Below are 18,957 nucleotides of genomic sequence, written 5' to 3'. Positions count from 1 at the left end.
TCAGAGGCTCCCAGGACTTCCGCCCCTTGGATTCGTTTATTTGTTAGAACAGCTCACAGAACTCAGGCAAACACATTGACCAGTTTATTATATAAGAAAGGATATGATAAAGGATAAAGATGAACAGCCAGATGAAGGGATATGTAACTCAAGATCTGAAAGGGTCCCGAGCACTGGAGCTCCTGTCCCCTCGGAGTTAGGGCGTGCCACCCTTCCTGGTACGTAGATGTGTTCACCAGCCCAGAAGCTCTCAACCCGAACCCAAAGTACCAAGTACCAGCCCGAACCTCATACTTTGGGGATTTCCATAGACGCTTCCCCACATAAGCTATGATGGATCATTAACTCCTGTCCGTCTCTGGAAAGTGAGGATGGGGCTGACAATGCCGAGCTTCTAATCACCGTCTGGTCTTTCTGGTGACCAGCCCCCATCCAGGAACCCACCAAGAGCTGCCTCCTTAGAAGAGAAGACACTCCTATCACCCAAGAAATTCAAAGGATTTAAGAGCTCTGCCTCAGGAATTGGAGTCAAAGTCCAAAAATTAGGACAAATGATGTTCCTGGTGCTCTTTAGCATCTTCCCACTTAGCAAATGGCAAGGGTTTTAGGAGCTCTGTGCCAGGAACCAGGGCAGAGATCAATATGTGTATTTTCTATTATCTTACAGGTCTCTATTTCATTTAAGGACCATTATTACTGATAACCTATTGTTCACTGAGAAGCTGAGGGGCTGCCAGCTCTGTGGGCACAGCAGCTGGACATTCTAAGGGGACATAAAGATGAATAAAGCATGCTTCCCGTCTGTGAGAGCCTCACAGCCTCTTCTGGGAAACAGACATGTAATCAATAATATAGCTCAGTAAGATGAATACTTTAAGAGAGGCTAGTTTAAAAAAAAAAAAGCCGTTTAAGCCAAGTGAAGAGATGTCTGGTTAGTGGAGGCCCACGCCGGCTTCAAAGAGGAAGTGACATTTGAACTCTGACAAGTGAGCCTTAGGTTTACTTTTCTAAAAATAGGGTACGTTGGAGGCACCCACACAGAAGGGGTGGGGGAGATGAACTGGAAAGAGAGGAAGGGACCACGGTGTGAAGTGAGGTGACCACGTGTAACATTAGAAGCTAGACTCCTGCAGTTCACATGTCCCTGTAGGCAGGGACTAGGGGCTGCAGGCTGACACCAGTGCTGCGGTAGCTTGGGAGAAAGTAGACAGGAAGGAACTGGCTCTAGCCTGTTGTAGAGGTGGGATCTACAGGGGTTGGGCCTGCTCGGATTTGGGGCCTGAGAGGAGGTGCTGGGGATGATTCCTGTTCCCCAAGTTTCTTACAAGGACTTGTATTACCCAGAATTGAGATATATAAACAGATAGCAGGCTAGATATGGAGGAGAGAAAAAAGTAATGAATTACATCCTTGGACATTTGGACACATTCAGTTTTTTAAAATATTCAAGCAGAGATGCCTAGTAGCATGTTAGAAGTCTGCAATTTTGTCTTAGGTAGGGAGTTGGGGCCTGAACATAGAGCTGCAGAATTATCAGTGTGTCGTGGAGAATATTTAAAAGAGACAGATTCTATTTTTTTCTGTGAATTAGAAGGTGGAGTTACTTGTACTGCGTACTGCTCCTGGTCCAGGGGCTGCCCTGTGCTTGGACTTTGATGTGAAAAAGTAGTGTAGGTAAAAAATAAATAAATAAAACCTTTGCAACACTCACTGTGATCAACAGGCTAGGAAATGAAATTTTTTTAAATTCCCACTTAGTTACTCCAACATGAATTTTGTCTGTGTTTTTATATCACAAAGTGAGTTAATCTAAACCACAGGTTGGTAAACTATGACCCAAAAGCCTAGCCCAATCCACTGTTAGCTTTTATAAGTAAGTTCTTTGGAACACCGCCATGACCATTTGTCTATGGCTGTTTTCATGCTGCAACAGCAGAGTTGAGAAAAGCCTAAAATATTTACTACCTGGACCTGTACAAAAAAATTTGCCAGTCTCTGATCTGAGACATAAGAAATGTTTATCTTTTCTTCTCATTTTTAAGGAGAAACATGCCTCTTTGTCTGTGTCTGAATTTTAACTAATGACTAGTAATTATGTCTGTTTACCCAGAGGAGAGGGTGCTAGTTGCTGCGATTATAGACATTTAGAAACAATTACAGTGCTGTGGAATGATTTTATTGAAAGTAGTGAAATAGATTCATTGCATGTGAAAAAGAATAATACTCAACTACTCTTTACCTATGGAAAAATCTAGATACCCTCTATAGATCTGTGAAATCTCTAGGTGTGTACAAAAAATAAAAGTCATTTCACTTAAATAGCCTCCATCCCCAAGCTCCAGATGTTTAGAATCTTCCCAGAATCTTTATTGTCACTGTTTAGTACTGAGCACTAGCAGCAAATGAGGTACCTTTTCAAACAGAGACCTCCTGCTTCATTCCAGCCAAGCACATGGCTTGTCTCTGGGATCATCCTCTGTCATGAAAGCTTTAGAAGTCACACCATCAAACAGCAGGGACCCAGTGAGGTGAGTGGTAGTGCCCGGGTACAAGAGAACACCATCTAGCCACTGGAAGCCCCATGGAGAATACAGAAAAGGAGTTGGTAATTTATTGGAAAAGGGAGTTAAGACAAAACAGGATAAGCAAATAGGACGTACAGTGTGATCCCGCCTGTATGTAACCTGTACACATGCAGGGGAAAAAAAATGACTAAAAGGATTTGTCTCCAGGTTGTGCAGTGGAAGGTAATTTTTCCTTCTTCTATTTTAGTAGACATTCGGTGAACTGATGCTGCTTGAATGAATAGGTCTTCTGTTGTAAGGTGAAAACAAGGGTAATTTTGTTTGTTTCTGTCTCCCTGTGCTGCCCCCAGGGGAGGTAGACTGTAAAGAGATTGGAGACTGTGTCCCAGGACCAGGAGCCACGTCCCCAGACCTGTGCCTCCCTGCCCTGGATTACCTTAGGCGCTGTTCTCAGGTACGGGAATGCTCATGCTGAGTCCGGGCCCTGAGACCTTTCTCAAAAGATACTTGCCAAAACATGCATGGACTCTTACCAAAGCCCACGAGAGGTACTTTCTGCTGCCTCTGAGCAGATAAGGCTTAGATTTGGAGTATGACATTTCATCCCCACTCCGTGAAAGAAATAAATGATAATATAGTAAACCACTCAACTACACCTGCAATCTCTGATATTTCTGTTTTGTACTCAAACACATGAACTGCCATAATCTCTGTATTTGTGTCAGGCTTTAGGGGAAGGGGTCATGAGGTCATGGGACATCTTCCTGATAGGGGGATGGGGACACAAATAGTGAAGAGAGACATAAAAAAAGTAAGAGGGATGTATTCCATCGAGATCTAGTACTGAAATCCTATAAAACAGTGCTTATCAAAGTGACAGTGGCCTTTGTCGTGCTAAGTCCAATAATTACCTGTCCTTATCATGTCAAATTCTGGTGGAATAAAACAATACTCCCTCCATGAAGCCCTTTCGCTTCTGGCCTCAGTGACAACTTCTCAGGTCGGGGCCCCAGGCCTCTTTTTGTCTGTATCTTTCACCTCTCCCTTGGTGGTAAGGTTAAGCTTCTTGTTTTTAGAAAAGACGCCAGCCCCGGCTGCTTCCTCCAGCTACGTCCACAAGGCCCCAAGTGCCATGACCCCAGCTGTCTGTCCACCCTGAGATCCTTCCCCCCCATTCACTATGCCCTCAGCACACCAATGTGCTCTCTTCATGGAAACCCCTCTCATTAATGCTCAGGCCCGTTGCTGTTCCCTCTGCCTGGAAAACTCTCTCCGCGATCTCTCTCTGATATTCCTTATCTTCCAGATCTCATCTGAAACCTCAGCTTCCCAGGGAGACCAGGCTTTGGGTGTCCACCGGGTCCCTGTCAACACGTCCCACACTCCCTAGTCACTCCTTCTAGTATCTGCTGTCTAATTTTTTCCTGTAGCATTTATGTCAAATTTTATTTATTATTTGTGAGAAGATAATTCTGTCTCACTCACAGCTGTTTCCCTGGTTTCTAGAACAGTACGGGCACAGCAGGTACAATTCTAAATCATGAAGAGCCTTGGGGGTTTATGCCAGTAACAGGATCTCTGGGGGACTGGGGTCTAGCAGGGAGAGGACAATCAAGAATGCAGGGCAGTCCGGGAGCTCTGCTCCTGAGACCGTCATCTCTTCCACCTTGCCCACAGATTCCTCCATTCCCCCACTTGCTCTTGGCCCTGTTTCCCAGATGTTGACTGGAGGGAAGGGGAAATCAGAGTCTGGTATTCCATTTACCTATGGACCTTCTTAGAAGTCCCCACAGAACACCTCCCGTAGGCAAAAATTCTTGACATATTTTACGTTTCCCTTGGTAGGTTTACAAAAGTCTGTGAAATTTGTAAGGAACTGAGATTCTGAAAAAAAAATTATCTGTAGGCTTTTTCCTCTACCTTCTTGTTTCTCTTGGAGGCTATTTCGCCTGCTTCATAGGATGGCTGGCTCTTGTGGGCAACCTGTGAATCCAAATCACAAACAAGCCAACTTTGAACCTTTCATACATCAGGAGCTTTTCTGGTTTTCTCTTACCCTTCTTTTTCTGGCATATAATTTCATTCTTTAATAGTTCATGTGCAGCTTTTTCCAATATGTAATTGCAATTTGGCATTTTTTTATTCAGTTATTGGCCAAAATCTACAAAATGCCCTTGAAGCCAATATTCCTTAGTGGGCGACTTGCTAGCTTGCCTCGAAGACTTCAGGAGCAGTCAGCCAGCAGTGAGGATGGAATTGAGTCAGTCCTGTCTGATTTTGATGATGACACTGGTAAGTTCATTGATTGGACTAAACCAGGTTATTTACTATTTACTATGTTCATACGCCCAGAAGCTTAAACCTTAAGTAGTTTGTAGATGACAAGGGTGAGCATCCATTTATGTTGTTATTGTTTCTAATTCTAACAAAATAAGTCTACCTAAAGTTTTCATGGACTCTCCAAATACATCATGTCAAATTCAGATGGTACCTCCATCTAAAATCAGTGCAGATTTGTAGATTCTACTGAATATATAGTTTCTAACTCTGAGTTCTCCTGAATTTAGCAAATTGAAATGTAATTGCTTTGTGCATTGGTACTTAAATTGGCTGGGAATTGTCTTTAATACCTTCTTCTAAGGAAGCAACCATTATGTAATTACTTCCTGCAGGACTATTTGGTTAGAGACTGGGGAAAAGAAGCCGTGACTGAACAGAGAATCTGTTTGGGACTGGTGAAACTGAAGGCTCATTAAAAGAATAATTTTAAGGAATGTATTTCAAATTAGTTTGTATGTAATTTCCTGTGAATTGGAGTTCAATCTAGAATTTTGGATAATTTTCAGATTGGTTAACTCGTGCTTGTGGTCTTCTGATTCCGTGGACCCTGTTCTGTTTCTAGATCTAGAAATGAAACAACATCTTTAAAGAGGTCTAATATCCGGACATAGGTTATTTTAAACCCTTGCAAAAGGACTTTTTCAGGGAGGTGTTTTCATTCACTGTTTTGTTTTTAATTGTTGTTTCTGTCTTACTTTTCTGTTATAAATTCATGTATGAGGGTGGCTAGATGATTTACGGTTTTACATAGGGACTATAAACAGTAAAACCTCACTAATTCAGACTAGTTTTAATGAAAAGCTGTAGGAAAGAATAACTATCTACTGTAGAGAACAATTAAGATATTGGAAACTGGGTGTTGCCTAACAGTTTCATTTTATGATTTTAACTATTAGATAATTTTTAGTTATCTTAAACCTCCAATCCAGACAGTTGTATGGAGAAGCTAATGTTGTTTATCTGTAATTTGGTTTTCAAATGGTTTGTGTTTTAACAGCAAGCAATCCTCTTCCTATTTGTGCAAATCATTAATCCATTGTTTTTCCAAGCAGCCTACTTTCTTATGGATAATGTTCAGCCAAGCACCTGTCTAAAGTTTCCCACATTATAAATTCATTGAGGGCTTTAAAATTGTGATTATATATGTAACATAGCTAGGTGAGAAAAGAATAAAAGTGAACGCTTTAGGTTAGTATTAAAAATTAATTCTCACCATTGATGTTATTACTATGGTTTCCAAAGACTTTTTTTCCCCTAATGGAAATTTCAAACATATAAAAAACTACAAACAATGGTATAATAAACCTTCAAGTACTCATCACTTAGCTTCCACTATTATTAACTTGTGGCCTATCTCTTATTAAGTATATTTACACACGCACACATACACACACACTCTCACACTTCCTCTCCCTCTCCCCCACCCACTTTTCTTTTCCAAGTTATTTTAAACCAAGTCCCACACATTAAAGCATTTCTACTGTAAATGTTTCAGTATGTGTTCTTTAAAGACAAAGACATAACCATAATGCCATTTTTACACCTAAAAGTTAACAGTCTTTCTTTAATAACATCAAATATCATTTTAGTGTTAACATTTCCAATTTTCTTATGTCAGTTAATTTTCAGGATTCACGTAAGATTTCACACTATATGCTTGGCTGATATGTCTGTTAAGTGCCCTTCAGTCTATAGATATTCCTTTCCAACTCTTTTTTTATCCCTTTGCAATTTATTTGTGGAAGAAGTGAGATCCTTTGTAACATGGAGTTTTCCATTTGGATTTTATTATTTGCACACCCTACAGTGGTGTGTAACTAGTTTTTCTCTCTTCTGCATTTCCTGTAAATTTGCTTGTTCACACCTGTTTATATGTTGAGGTTCAAAAGATTTCTTGTCACCTAGTTTTTTTTATTTACTGTCCATAGATTTAGTTTTGCCTCCTATTAATGGGGATGTTCAAAACTGTGGAAGTAGTTTTTTTTTTTAATGGAAATATTTTAAAAACTGCCATCTTTTGATACCATTATCTTTTGCAGGAAAATTAGAACTATTAACATTAAAATGTAGGGTTGGCTATTTTTTTTACTTCACTCTTGGTCTTTCTGTATGAAGCTAGAGAAATTGAGTCCTTTCTTTGCTTCTGTTATCTGAGCTGTAGGTTCGCATATTTTTAACATCAGTGATGAGCAAGAATGTTGGCATTCTTGTGTGTAAATACTTGTGTTAAGTGCTTGTGTAAATGGCAAAACTAAACGGTTTGGATCTAGTAAAATGAACCTCATGCTTTTTCCCTCAGTAATGAATAGCACTAAAAGTTAGTTTCTTATTTTAAAGATGAAACTCAGAGGAGGAGAAGGAGAGTGGTTTGGACTGAGAGGTGTACTGCTTAGGGCAGGTGAATCTGTTGATTCTGTAAGCATCATTTCCCCATCTGTGAGCAGTATTTACAGTGCTGTGTGTGCACACGGGATTGACAGAGTGCCAGAATCCCAAACTGCAGTATGGACAGGTGAATTAAAGATAATTTATAGATTACAACAAAGAAACTAGAGATGAATGGTAGACCCTTGGAAAAACTGGAGCACTAACAAGAGCAAAGAAAAGAGACTAGCACAAACAACAAATGACAAAACAGGTAACTTGGACTTCATCAAAATTAAACACTTTTGTACATCAAAGGACATTATCAAGAAATTAAAAAGACAATGAAGAATGGGAGGACATATTTGTAAATCATGTATCTGATAAGGTTTTCATATCTAGAATATATAAGGAATTCCTAAAATTCAACAATACAAAGACAACATGAACAGATACTTCTCAAAAGATATAGCAGTGGCCAATAAGCACATGAAAAGATGCTCAACATCTTTAGTCATTAGGGAAATTAAAACCACAGTGAAACACCAGTTCACATCTACTAGGATGGCTATAAAAAAAAAGTAAGAGAAAATAACAAGTGTTGACAAGGATGTGGAGAAATTGGAACCCTCATAAGAATGCAAAATTGTGTAGCCTTTATGGAAAATAGTTATGTGCTTCTGCAAAAAGCTAAACAGAATGGCCATATGACTAGAAGCTCCCCTCCTAAGCATACAGGACTGCACAGACCCTTCTCCTCCAGCATTCACTGCAGCCTTATTAGCAATAGGCAAAAGGTGGAAACAACACAGGTGTCCATCCACAGATGAGCAGACAAACAAAATGTAGTACATGCATACGATGGAGTATTATTCATCCATTAGAAGGAATGAAGTTCTGGTACATGCCAATCCATGGATGTACCTTGAAAATATTATGCTAAGTGAAATAAGCCAGACACAAAAAGACAAATACTGTATGATTCCACTTACATAAAATGTCTAGAATAGGCAAATTCAGAGACCAAAAGTAGATTAGAGGTTACCAGGAGCTGAAGTGAGGGGTAGAATAGTTACTGCTTAATGGTTAGAGAGTTTCTGTTTGAGGTGATGGAAAAGTTTTGGACATAGATAGTGGTGATGGTTGCATGACATTGTGCATGTAATTAATACCACTGATTGTACACATAAAAATGGTGAAAATGTCAAATCTTTTGTGTGTATTTACAATAAAATAATTTTTTCAAAAGACTGAAATGATGAAACTAAAAGGATATTTTATTATTTTGCTTTTATCAGCTCCCAAGACATCTGGCACTCATTTCAATAGAGTAGAATTTACATACCATATCACCTTCATACTGAAGGGGGAGGAGGAAGAAATTTGAGTGTTTTCTCCTTTGAATTTTTCAGATCATGTAAATCATAGTCTGTCCATGCTTAGAGCATGCAGGGCTCCCTTACGGGGTAAGGCCTCACACCCGGCAGCACATTGGTAAGATGCAATGTTTAATTTGGTCCTATGATGATTCTGTATTATGCTTAACTGAATTTCAAAGAGCTCTGCCTTTTGTCTTCTAGGCCTGATAGAAGTCTGGATCATCCTGCTGGAGCAGCTAACAGCGGCTGTATCCAACTGTCCACGTCAGCACCAACCACCAACCTTGGATTTGCTGTTCGAGCTGTTGAGAGATGTTACCAAAACACCTGGTAAATATTTCTATGTCTGTCTTTTTGGGGAGTTGTTACACATAGAACTTTGTTCAGGAAGTTATTTCTGTGAGTGTCTTATCTGTTTGACTAGCACAGAGCTTCAGTCATACTAGATACTTAATATTTGTTGAAGGGTTTGACATAGTGATGTTTAAAATATGTCCTGTTTACATGTCTTTCCCCCAGTCCATTTACAAATCATGTGGTAGCCATGGATCCCCGTGATAATTAGGCCAAGGCTGGGGTATCAGTGTCTCCATGAGCCAGCTGCCTTTGCTCATTCATGATTATAGCCTTCCACTTCAGCTCAATGACACATAGTCTTGGTAGTAAAAATGCACTGTTAAGACAGCAAAACATCTTGATTAAATAAAGGTCATAGATGACTGGATTTGGAAAAAAACATTAGGTGACCACTTAGTATCCTGACAGTACAAGAAAAGAATGGCCCTTAAGAATTTATTTCTTATTCAGAAAGAATTAATCAATTTAGCATGCACATTTACACATGCAACTGTTCCCAAGATCATAGAAACTTTGTAGAAATTGTAGTTTTCACTAATAGAATCAGAACCACAAATGAAACCACTAGATGAGGAGGTTTATATTCAGCATCAACTGATGAAATCTTCACAGCTGATACTGCTTGAAGATTCACTGCAAAGTTTATACCAGAATTTTTTCAGAAAAGCCAACATAGCTACTCCCATATGTTAAAAGACTTCATCCAAGAATAAGCAGGTATTTTATAGAATTAATTATATGTCACTTTTTTATTGTGCAAGTACCATTTTCTGTTTCACATTGATTGCTTCTAAATGTGCATAAGAGCATTTAACCCAATAATTCTACTCCTAGCAATCTGTCACCAAAGGAAATTAATAACAGTGAAGACAAAATGTATATATAATGATGTTTTCCAGAACATCTTGAATACAAAAAAAATGATGAACACCCTAAATGAATTAGATTATGATAAAAGCAGTAAATATTCTACAGACATTAAAATGAATATTTATGAATAATATTTAATGACATGAATAATTATTTACAAGGCATTATGTTGAAGTATATATACTATGGAGTATATTCTCAAATTCATGAAATTTTATGCATTTACAAATACACATGTACATTTAAAAAGAGCTAGAAATAAATATATCAAAATGTGATTATCTCTATGGGTGAGTTTTTTCCTTCTTTGTATTCTTATGTTTTCTGTATTTACTACTAAAACTATGCCTTGCTTTTGAATCAGAAATTTAAAAATCCGTCAACATTTCCATGGAGATTTTCTTTATAGCATTGTCTATAAAGCAAAAAGTTAGAAACACCTTAAATGTCCATGGATAAGTAAAACTGCTAAATATACATACAATGGAATGGCAGTAAAAATGAGGAATATCTAAATTCACTGACAGAATGATCTCTAACATATATTAAATGCAAAAAATCATTTTGCAGATGAGGGTTACATTATCCCATTTATATAAAAGTAATAAAAACAAAGCACTACTTTTCTCCATGTTTCATGTAAATATATGTACTTACATTTTAAAGACTGTTCTTATATGCATATATGTATCTGCATGTTTATATCTGGGGACTAAGATGTTGCTTCAGTTGATATTTTAGCTTAATGGGTATTATTTGAATTTTTTATCAATATATACATGTGTTACTTGCATACCTAAAATCACGCAGAAACAGAAAAAAAAAATGCCACTGACGACCATATAGTCATTCTCCAAATCAGTGGTAAATTCTTTTTCCCTGCACCTTCCGGAGAACGAGGAGCTCCTTTGAAAGAGATCGGCAGTTTCACAGGATGGCTGGAGCATCGCTTTTATTACAGAAGAGATGCTGTGGTCACAGTTCTGATGCTAATTCTCTTTTTTAGGACCAGGGTTTGGTATCTATGCCGTCGTTCACCTTCTCCTTCCTGTGATGTCTCTTTGGCTCCGTCGTAGCCATAAGGACCATTCATACTGGGATGTAGCCTCCGCTAATTTCAAGCACGCCATCGGTCTATCCTGTGAGCTGGTGGTGGAGCACATTCAAAGCTTTATTCACTCAGGTATCTGTGGTACCAGAGCATTTCATGCCAAGTATTTCTTTAGTGGAGAAGTTCACTGCCTTAAAATGCTTATAAATACCTAATGCAAATACCAGTGTATGATTTTTGTCCTGGGAATTATTAACATACAAGTACACGGTCAGTGCCAGCCTTCTAATAGATTATCAGAAAGAAAATTGATACCCATGTGTCCTCTACAAAATTATCAAATAGGATACTTCAAACACATGTGTGAGTAAAAATAAAATACCATTAAGGATATTGGACCATTGGGAGAGAAGAGGCAAGTTCAAATATGTATTAAAAAAAGAAAAAGAACTACCCCTGTAGCCTGGGGGTGAGAGCAGATGTATCCTGTTGTCCTCCACCTGGGGAAGCTAAATGGAGGAGGGCAGGGTTTTAGAAAAGGCTTCCATTAAAGGCAAGTTGCTTAACAGGTTAGGGGTAAAGAGAAGTGTCTTAGAGTCTGCGGCACTGTGAAAGAGGGTTGAAAATGTGGGGTGGTAGTATGCTGACGTCAGCAGATGGAAACGGAACTAGAGTCAGGGAAATATGTCAGTTGTGGTACCAGTGGGATAACATTTGTGAAATGCAGATTCTTGCTCATGATTCTGGCTTTGGGAAGATCTGGAGGTTTGAGAGCAGAAGAAAAATCACTGCTAGCACTCAAGGTTATAAAGACAAGGGAAAGGCATACAGAAGGTAAAGGAAGAGGTGAGGTCAGAGGCTCCCTTGTTGGGGAGGTTAGAGAATCTCATGAGATGTGGACCCCATGGGAGGGTCAAAACGCAAAGAAAAGAAACAGGCATCTCTACTAAGGAAGGATAGTTTCCCTGCAAAAACAAAAACTAAGAAAGAAAACAAGCCGGTGTTTCCACACGTTGCAGTAACTGTATCCCTACCCCTGTAGGTGCTCTCGGCCAGGCCATTGCTTTGCGCAGCACAGGACCTTTAAGGATTTTACTGAAAGTTGGTTTTGTGGTGTCACAAGGACTTAACAGAAAATAATACAGCCATATTCCTTAAACTGGGCAAATAGAATGTGATTTTTGGAAGTCTTTTTTTTTTTAATTTTTTTTATTTTGGAAGTCTTATTTTCTCCTGCATACTGGGGATAATGTGCAGAATGAAAGGTTTAAGAAGTAGGACAAGAATATTTGTTTTCTAAGAGCATTTATTATTTTTATTACTATTATGTTTTATTGAAGTATAGTTGATACACAATATTATGTGGGTTTCAAATTACAGCATAGTGAGTAGACAGTTAACTACATTGTTAAATGCTCACCCAAATTAGTGTAATCACTATCTGTCAACATAAAAAGATGTTAGTTATTGATTATATTCTCTGTGCTGTACTTTCATCCCCATGACTAATTTATACTATGATTGAGATTTTGTGCCTCTTTATCCCCTTCACCTATTTCAGCCACCCTTCCCCCATGGTAACCACCAGTCGCTTCTCAGTGCCTGTGAGTCTGTTTCTGTTTTGTTCATGTGTTTTGTTTTTTAATTTCATATATAAGTGAAATCATATGGTATTTTTTGTCTCTGTCTACCTGGCTTATTTCACGTGGCACAATACCCTCTAGGGTATTATAACCCATCTATGTTGTTCAAATGGCAGGATTTCTTCCATTTTTATGGCTGAACAATATTCCATTGTGTATATGTACCACCTCTTCTTTATCCATTCATCTATTGATGGGGACTTTGGTTGCTTCCCTATCTTGGCTATTATAAATAATATGTCAGTAAACAGGGGTGCACGTGTCTTTTTGAATTAGTGATTTTGTTTTCTTTAGGTATATACCGAGAAGTGTGATTACTGGGTCATATGGTATTTCTATCTTTAGTTTTCTTGAGGAACCTCCATACTGCATTCCACAGCGGCTGCACTAATTTACATACCCACCAACAGTGTAGGAGGGTTCCCTTTACTCCACATCCTTACCAACACATTCTATTTTCCAAGAGCATGTAGCTCAATTTAATTTGACTCTCAGTAGCAAGGAAAGAATGTGTTTTGTTTTTCCTTTTTTTAAAAAAAACTTAAATTTTTATGAGCTACTGTTTAGGTTATATAATCTGTTCTCTTCTGTTTAGATAGATAAGTTATATACTTAACTTTGAAAATGTACATCAACCCATAAAAGTAAAACATGTATTTCATCTTGATATATCTAGAAATTGGGTGAGACAAGCTAAAATTGGGTAAAAAAATCCAAGAAAATTGTTGCAGTTGTTTTGGTGGGGGGAGTTTGGTATGACCATTTTTCCTGTTGTTCTATTACTTTTTCCCAGATATTTACATATCTTTTATCACTCAGATTTGCCTCTTTTGCTACAGGTGCCATTTCAACCCATTCCTTTATAAGAGTTGAGTGAAATCTTGATTTTACTTTTTCCTGTAGACATCAGGTACGAGAGCATGATCAACACCATGCTGAAGGACCTCTTCGAGTTACTGGTGGCCTGTGTGGCCAAACCCACAGAAACCATCTCTAGAGTGGGATGCTCCTGTATTAGGTGAGAAGAAGGTTCCGTGGCTCTCCAGAACATGAGAGTTTTTACTGTGAAATCCAAGGGAATTAAATTCTCTTGTGGTAGCAATCCCCTTGTTGGATTGTTTTTTTTTCCAAATAAAAATGCCTATATGCTCATAATTCATTGCAGTGTTCAATCATCAAATATTTACTATGTAACACGTTATACAAGGGACTCTTTCATAGGAAGCAATGTATGCCAAGGTCCCTACCATCAAGGAGCTTAGAGCCTATTCTAAAGGATACAACAGAGGAAGCACATGAAAAATTATAATATTAGGGGGTATAACTGCCAAGGAGGGGCAAGAGGGCTGGGCAGTAGGGTGGTCAGCAAGGGTTTTTTGTATTAATGACACTTGGTCAGATCCCCCGTGGAGAGTGAGATTCTGATAGGTGGTGACTGCGTGAGCAAGCAGGCAGCATGAACATAATAAGAATTGAAATGGACAAAAGGGTTGGGTTTTTAAAATATATTTTGTCTGTTATTTGTAGAGGAATAGTAACCTGGGGCTAGAATGATAAATGAGTACAGAATCAATATGTTTTTGCATGCAAGCCTATGTTGAAACATTGGCTACTTTGTAATGGGGACCCATTGATACCAATCCTATTTCCTAAACCATTGTAATCTAAATAAGTGACAGCAAGACTTGTAAGGAAACTGGAATAAATCTACACGTGCATCTGTAAGGGCCTAAATTTCGTGACAATAATGTGCATAGATTCAAGGTTTGTTTCCTTGCTGCTTTTGGCAGGTACGTCCTCGTGACGGCAGGCCCTGTGTTCACCGAGGAGATGTGGAGGCTGGCCTGCTGTGCACTGCAGGACGCGTTCTCCGCCACGCTCAAGCCAGTGAAGGTAAATCCCAGACAGGAGTCAGCGCAGGCTCCACCATTCCTTGGTGTCCAGTGCCTCATAAGGGGCACCTGGATTTGGCCTTCCTCCCCATAGCAGCAGTCTCCCTTGGGAGTCTTACACAGGGTGAGAAAGACGTTGCTGATCAGTACTTCTGTCCCAGACACAGTGACAGTGTCAGATCCGAGGCAGGGCCTGGAACCATGAAGCAGGGCGCACCAGAGAACGTCTGCTGTGTTTCCCTAGGATCTGCTGGGCTGCTTCCACAGCGGCACGGAGAGCTTCAGCGGGGGAGGCTGCCAGGTGAGGGTGGCGGCCCCCTCCTCCTCCCCCAGCGCCGAGGCGGAGTACTGGCGCATCCGAGCCATGGCCCAGCAGGTAAGGACCGGGGCTTCCGGAATGTCTTGCATTACAAGCTGTGTTTCATGCTCTTTAGGACATTGACCTCTTGCCAGTACTATTCTGTACCAGGAATGACGTTTACCCAGGCAACAGGGTTAGGATCCTCACCACCATCTCTTGCTCATTGCATCATCGAGGGCCCAGGTCAAGTAGTATCCTTTTCCTACCTGGCCAGTGTACCTCATACATAACTTGACTTACTTGGACTGCTTACAAGTATTTACTTAAATTTTATTGTTACTGCCAGACTATGAATGCCTAAGAATGGCAAACTTGATTTTTCTTCTTCTGTCTCCCATACAGAGCACCAAGCTTAACATGCACAAGTTGCTTAATAAATTTGAACTGAATGTAACTGAGCAGTAAAACCAAAATGTACTGACCTATACAGGAATCACCAATGACTTTTCTTCTGATATATGTCAGAAGACACAAAAGTTGGCTATAAGCTTCTGAGCAGAGAATGTATTGTGTATATGTGCCTTGGTATTCCTAGGGCAAGGCTTATAGAAGGTGCCTGGCGAATGTCTTTTGAGCCAGTGATTACTGAATCACAGAAGGCCTTACAGCATCAGCACAAGCTTCAGATACGGCTCCAAACACTTAAGTGATGTGTCAGTCAGCCTCTAAGAAACCTGCATGGGGCTCTCATCAACAGTATAGTTAAGCACTGTCCTTAAGTACACATATATTCATAACAATGCAATTCAAAATAGAAAAAAATGGACTTAGTTCTCAACAGCCATTGAATGGCCAAACACTCTGTCCTATAATAGCAACAGACATATTTGAATTGTGTTCATATGCAGAAGACAATTAGCATATATGTATATGTGTGGAATATATTTAAAATATCAAGCAGTTTTTATAAATATATATGTACTGTCAGACTGAATTACATTTAGGAAAATAAAAGTGAGGTGGACATTATCCAAAGGTTCCCCTTCTCTACAAGATCTGTTTATCTAGGTAAAGAACTCAGTCTCTTTCACACTGTCAGTTGAGAAGTTTCCTGGCCAGGTCTGGCATCCAAAGGGCTTTCCCCAGAGCTCCTCAGACAGTGGGACAGGAACCTCCCACCTTCAGCTTCTCACATCATCACTGACAACATTCATAACATCCCAGGGTATGATGACTCTGCTGTTCTGAAGGAAGAGAGCTGATCCCACTCAAGTGTGCCTGGCCAGCCTACAGAGGTCAGAACAGAAGAAATGTTGTAAGGCTGCAATGAACACCACTTCCAACAGCACAGCCATTGCGGACAGCTGCAGGAGCAGTAAGCCTGGCTAGGAACTGTAACAGAGAGGCCAAGAGGGTGGTCCTCAAACAGCCTCTAAATAGGAAGCTCTAACAAGGGCTAAAAACTTTTCCCCTGTGCACACAGCAATCTCTTCAACCACATGCCACCACCCAGCAAGAACATGAAAATGTCAGTGGAATCCCCTTCTGAGCTAGATCGCTACTGGAGAAGGGCACAGACCATTTAGTGAATTTTTTACTTTTCAGTGTTTCTTTCTTCCTCAGCCCCAAATCATCCTCTTCTATTCATCCTTCAGATAACCCAGGATTCAATAATCTGATAATTAACATATTAAAAAATAACAAAGATTTAGAAAGAAAATGCTTGTATTTCCAAAGGGAAGTAGTGGAGGTAGGTAAAATAAAATCATCTGTAAGGGCCTGGAAATGGTTACTATTTTCTTAGTTGCATCTCCCTCTCTCTAGTAGAATAGCATGGCCCCATCAGTAGTTCTGGCAGGAGAAGTCCTAGTTGAGTTTTATTCTTGCCTTGAATAGAAGATGATGCCAAAATCAGAGAAGCTCTTTTACAAACATAGCCCCTCTTTATTTACTCTTGATTAATATTAGATGTCAGTACTTACTATCTGGAATGTAATGAATTGTCACGTGGTGCCATTAGTGTCAGCAGCTAACATTTATAGAATGTTTACTCTTCTGTTCTAATGCTTTGCATATGTAATATACACATGTTAATTCTTTCATGAATAAATGAAGGTTTATTCATACCATGTAGGAAACCATCACTTTATAAATGAGAAAATGAGTAGGAAGAATAAACAGCTTGCCCAGCGAGTCCCTGGTAGTGTCGGATTGAGGGTGGTGGGGCTCTGACCTGTGCTGTGTACCTGTGCAGGTGTTCATGCTGGATACCCAGTGCTCACCAAAGACTCCCAACAACTTCGATCATGCTCAGTCCTGTCAGCTCATTATTGAGCTGCCTCCTGATGAAAAGCCAAATGGACACACCAAGAAAAGGTAAGCAGCTAAGCTTAAACTCTACAGGGCCTTTATAATGGGAAGGTTCATTTATTGCCAGTTCTTGCTCATTGTAGTCCAAGCTTTAGCTAAGAATACTGAAGACATTTGTAGAATCATTTTTAAAAGGCTTTCATAGAAATTATTAGTCTTTTAACCAGATTTCCCACATTTCACAAGTATTAGTTTGTTAGGGTTGCCAGAACAAAGTACCACAGACCAGGAAGTTTAAACTATAAAAATTTATCCTCACAGTTCTAGAAGCTAGAAGTCCAAGATCAAGGTGTTAGCATGGTTTCTTCTGAGGCCTCTTTCCTTGGCTTCTAGATGGATGTCCTCTCCCTGTTATCTTCACACGGTCTTTCCTCTGACCTGTCTGTGTCCTGCCTCTTCATCTTGCAGTAACACCAGTCACTGGATTAGGGGCCACCCTGAAGACCTTTCTCTAAATACAGTTACAGTCTGAAGTACCGTGGGTTAGGAATTCAACATAGGAATTTGGGGAGGATGCAACTCAATGCATCTATAACATTATATACATTATAATCTTTTTTTTTTATCATAATTTGACGTGTGATTCCTTTTGTTTCAGTAAGAAATATATCAACTTCTCACAAGTAATACAGCTGTCAGGAAACAAAAAGGTCTGAACCCACCACAGGAAACTTACCCATTTTAAATACCTGCCTAAAAACCATTGTTTCCAGAGTTGAAGATGTAGACAATGACTGAATTCAATAATCTGATCATTTTTACAAGATTTAGAAGGAGTTTTAAACTTCCAACACACTAATAGTAATAATGATAAGTACTTGAGAACTGTATGTAAACTCTAGGTGCTAAACATATCTATCCTCAGTAATCCATGCAGAAATATTCCGAGTAGGTGGGCCACTTCTATAGGGACACCCAACTGTGACATGGTGGGGCCAAAATCAAAATCGTTTCCACTTTAGGGAGAGTATGATTTTTCCAAAAAGCTGGTTAGTACAACAGCTTGACTAATAAATCTGTGTGAAATTTCCAGATACTAATTTTTTTGGTCAAGTATATGGTACAAACAAAAAACAATAAAATAACTATGAACCTGCCATCCAATCTCAGAAACAGAACTGGGGAGGAATACATGGGGTATTGGTAAATTTCTATGTCCTGCTTCCCTCTGCTGCCATTCACTCATTTTTATCTGCTTTATGTACCGAAGAACGTGTACTCCTTTTTACATCTTTATGTATTGATCTATTTCATAATTTCAGTTCTTTTCCTATCAGTCTTCCTTTTTTTGTATGTCTGGTTCCCTTCCAGACAATTACTCCTGATGAAATATTTCTGAAGTTTTTGAAGTACAGAAAAGGAAGAAAAGAGAAATCATCTGAATTCACTTTATAAGTAAAACATAGGGAAAATAGAATAGCCTAATATTCCTGTTATTGCTTTAAAAGTTTTTATAAGGTCAGCATGATTCATCAGTTTCCTTAGTTCTTTCAATAGACAATTATCCCCTCAAGTAAGTATAACAGGAAAACACATTAAATTCTTCAGTAGAAGCCATTGTGCCTATAACATTCCCTAACATACTTAAGAGCTCTCAACCAAACTATCTCTTACGCATTCTTGTATTTGACTCTTATTAGCAGGGGCAATTCTTAAGAAAAGTTTGTACGCTGGTCAGGTGCATCCTCAATGGTCCACGCTGAAATCACCCATGGATAAAAACACCTAAATTAAAACCAGATTATAATATTTAAATAAAGAGAACCCCAGGTGTTGTTTTTAAATTGCTTGGACATTGATAGCTTCAGGATTGTGAGAATCCACGTAATCTTACTTAGAGCTTTAAAATGTACTTTAAATTATGA

At 39.2% G+C, this 18,957-nt stretch overlaps 1 protein-coding gene across 3 annotated transcripts in view; it reads left to right on the top strand.

Annotated features, from left to right (window-relative positions):
* Positions 1-18,957, top strand: part of ARFGEF3 (ARFGEF family member 3) — a 159,986-nt gene that overhangs the window by 128,781 nt on the left and 12,248 nt on the right. For all 3 annotated transcript variants that reach the window (XM_057489159.1, XM_057489158.1, XM_036903684.2), the window contains 8 exons: positions 2,876-2,979; positions 4,673-4,817; positions 8,810-8,938; positions 10,842-11,018; positions 13,433-13,547; positions 14,320-14,422; positions 14,666-14,797; positions 16,977-17,098. In XM_057489159.1, coding sequence (XP_057345142.1) covers positions 2,876-2,979; positions 4,673-4,817; positions 8,810-8,938; positions 10,842-11,018; positions 13,433-13,547; positions 14,320-14,422; positions 14,666-14,797; positions 16,977-17,098 — 1,027 coding nt within the window. The remainder of the gene's footprint in view (positions 1-2,875; positions 2,980-4,672; positions 4,818-8,809; positions 8,939-10,841; positions 11,019-13,432; positions 13,548-14,319; positions 14,423-14,665; positions 14,798-16,976; positions 17,099-18,957) is intronic.

This window comes from Manis pentadactyla, chromosome 12, assembly GCF_030020395.1.
Source record: "Manis pentadactyla isolate mManPen7 chromosome 12, mManPen7.hap1, whole genome shotgun sequence".
Classification (NCBI taxonomy): Eukaryota; Metazoa; Chordata; class Mammalia; order Pholidota; family Manidae; genus Manis; species Manis pentadactyla.
Note: the sequence above shows the minus strand (reverse complement) of the source record. Positions and strands in the feature narration are given on the sequence as shown.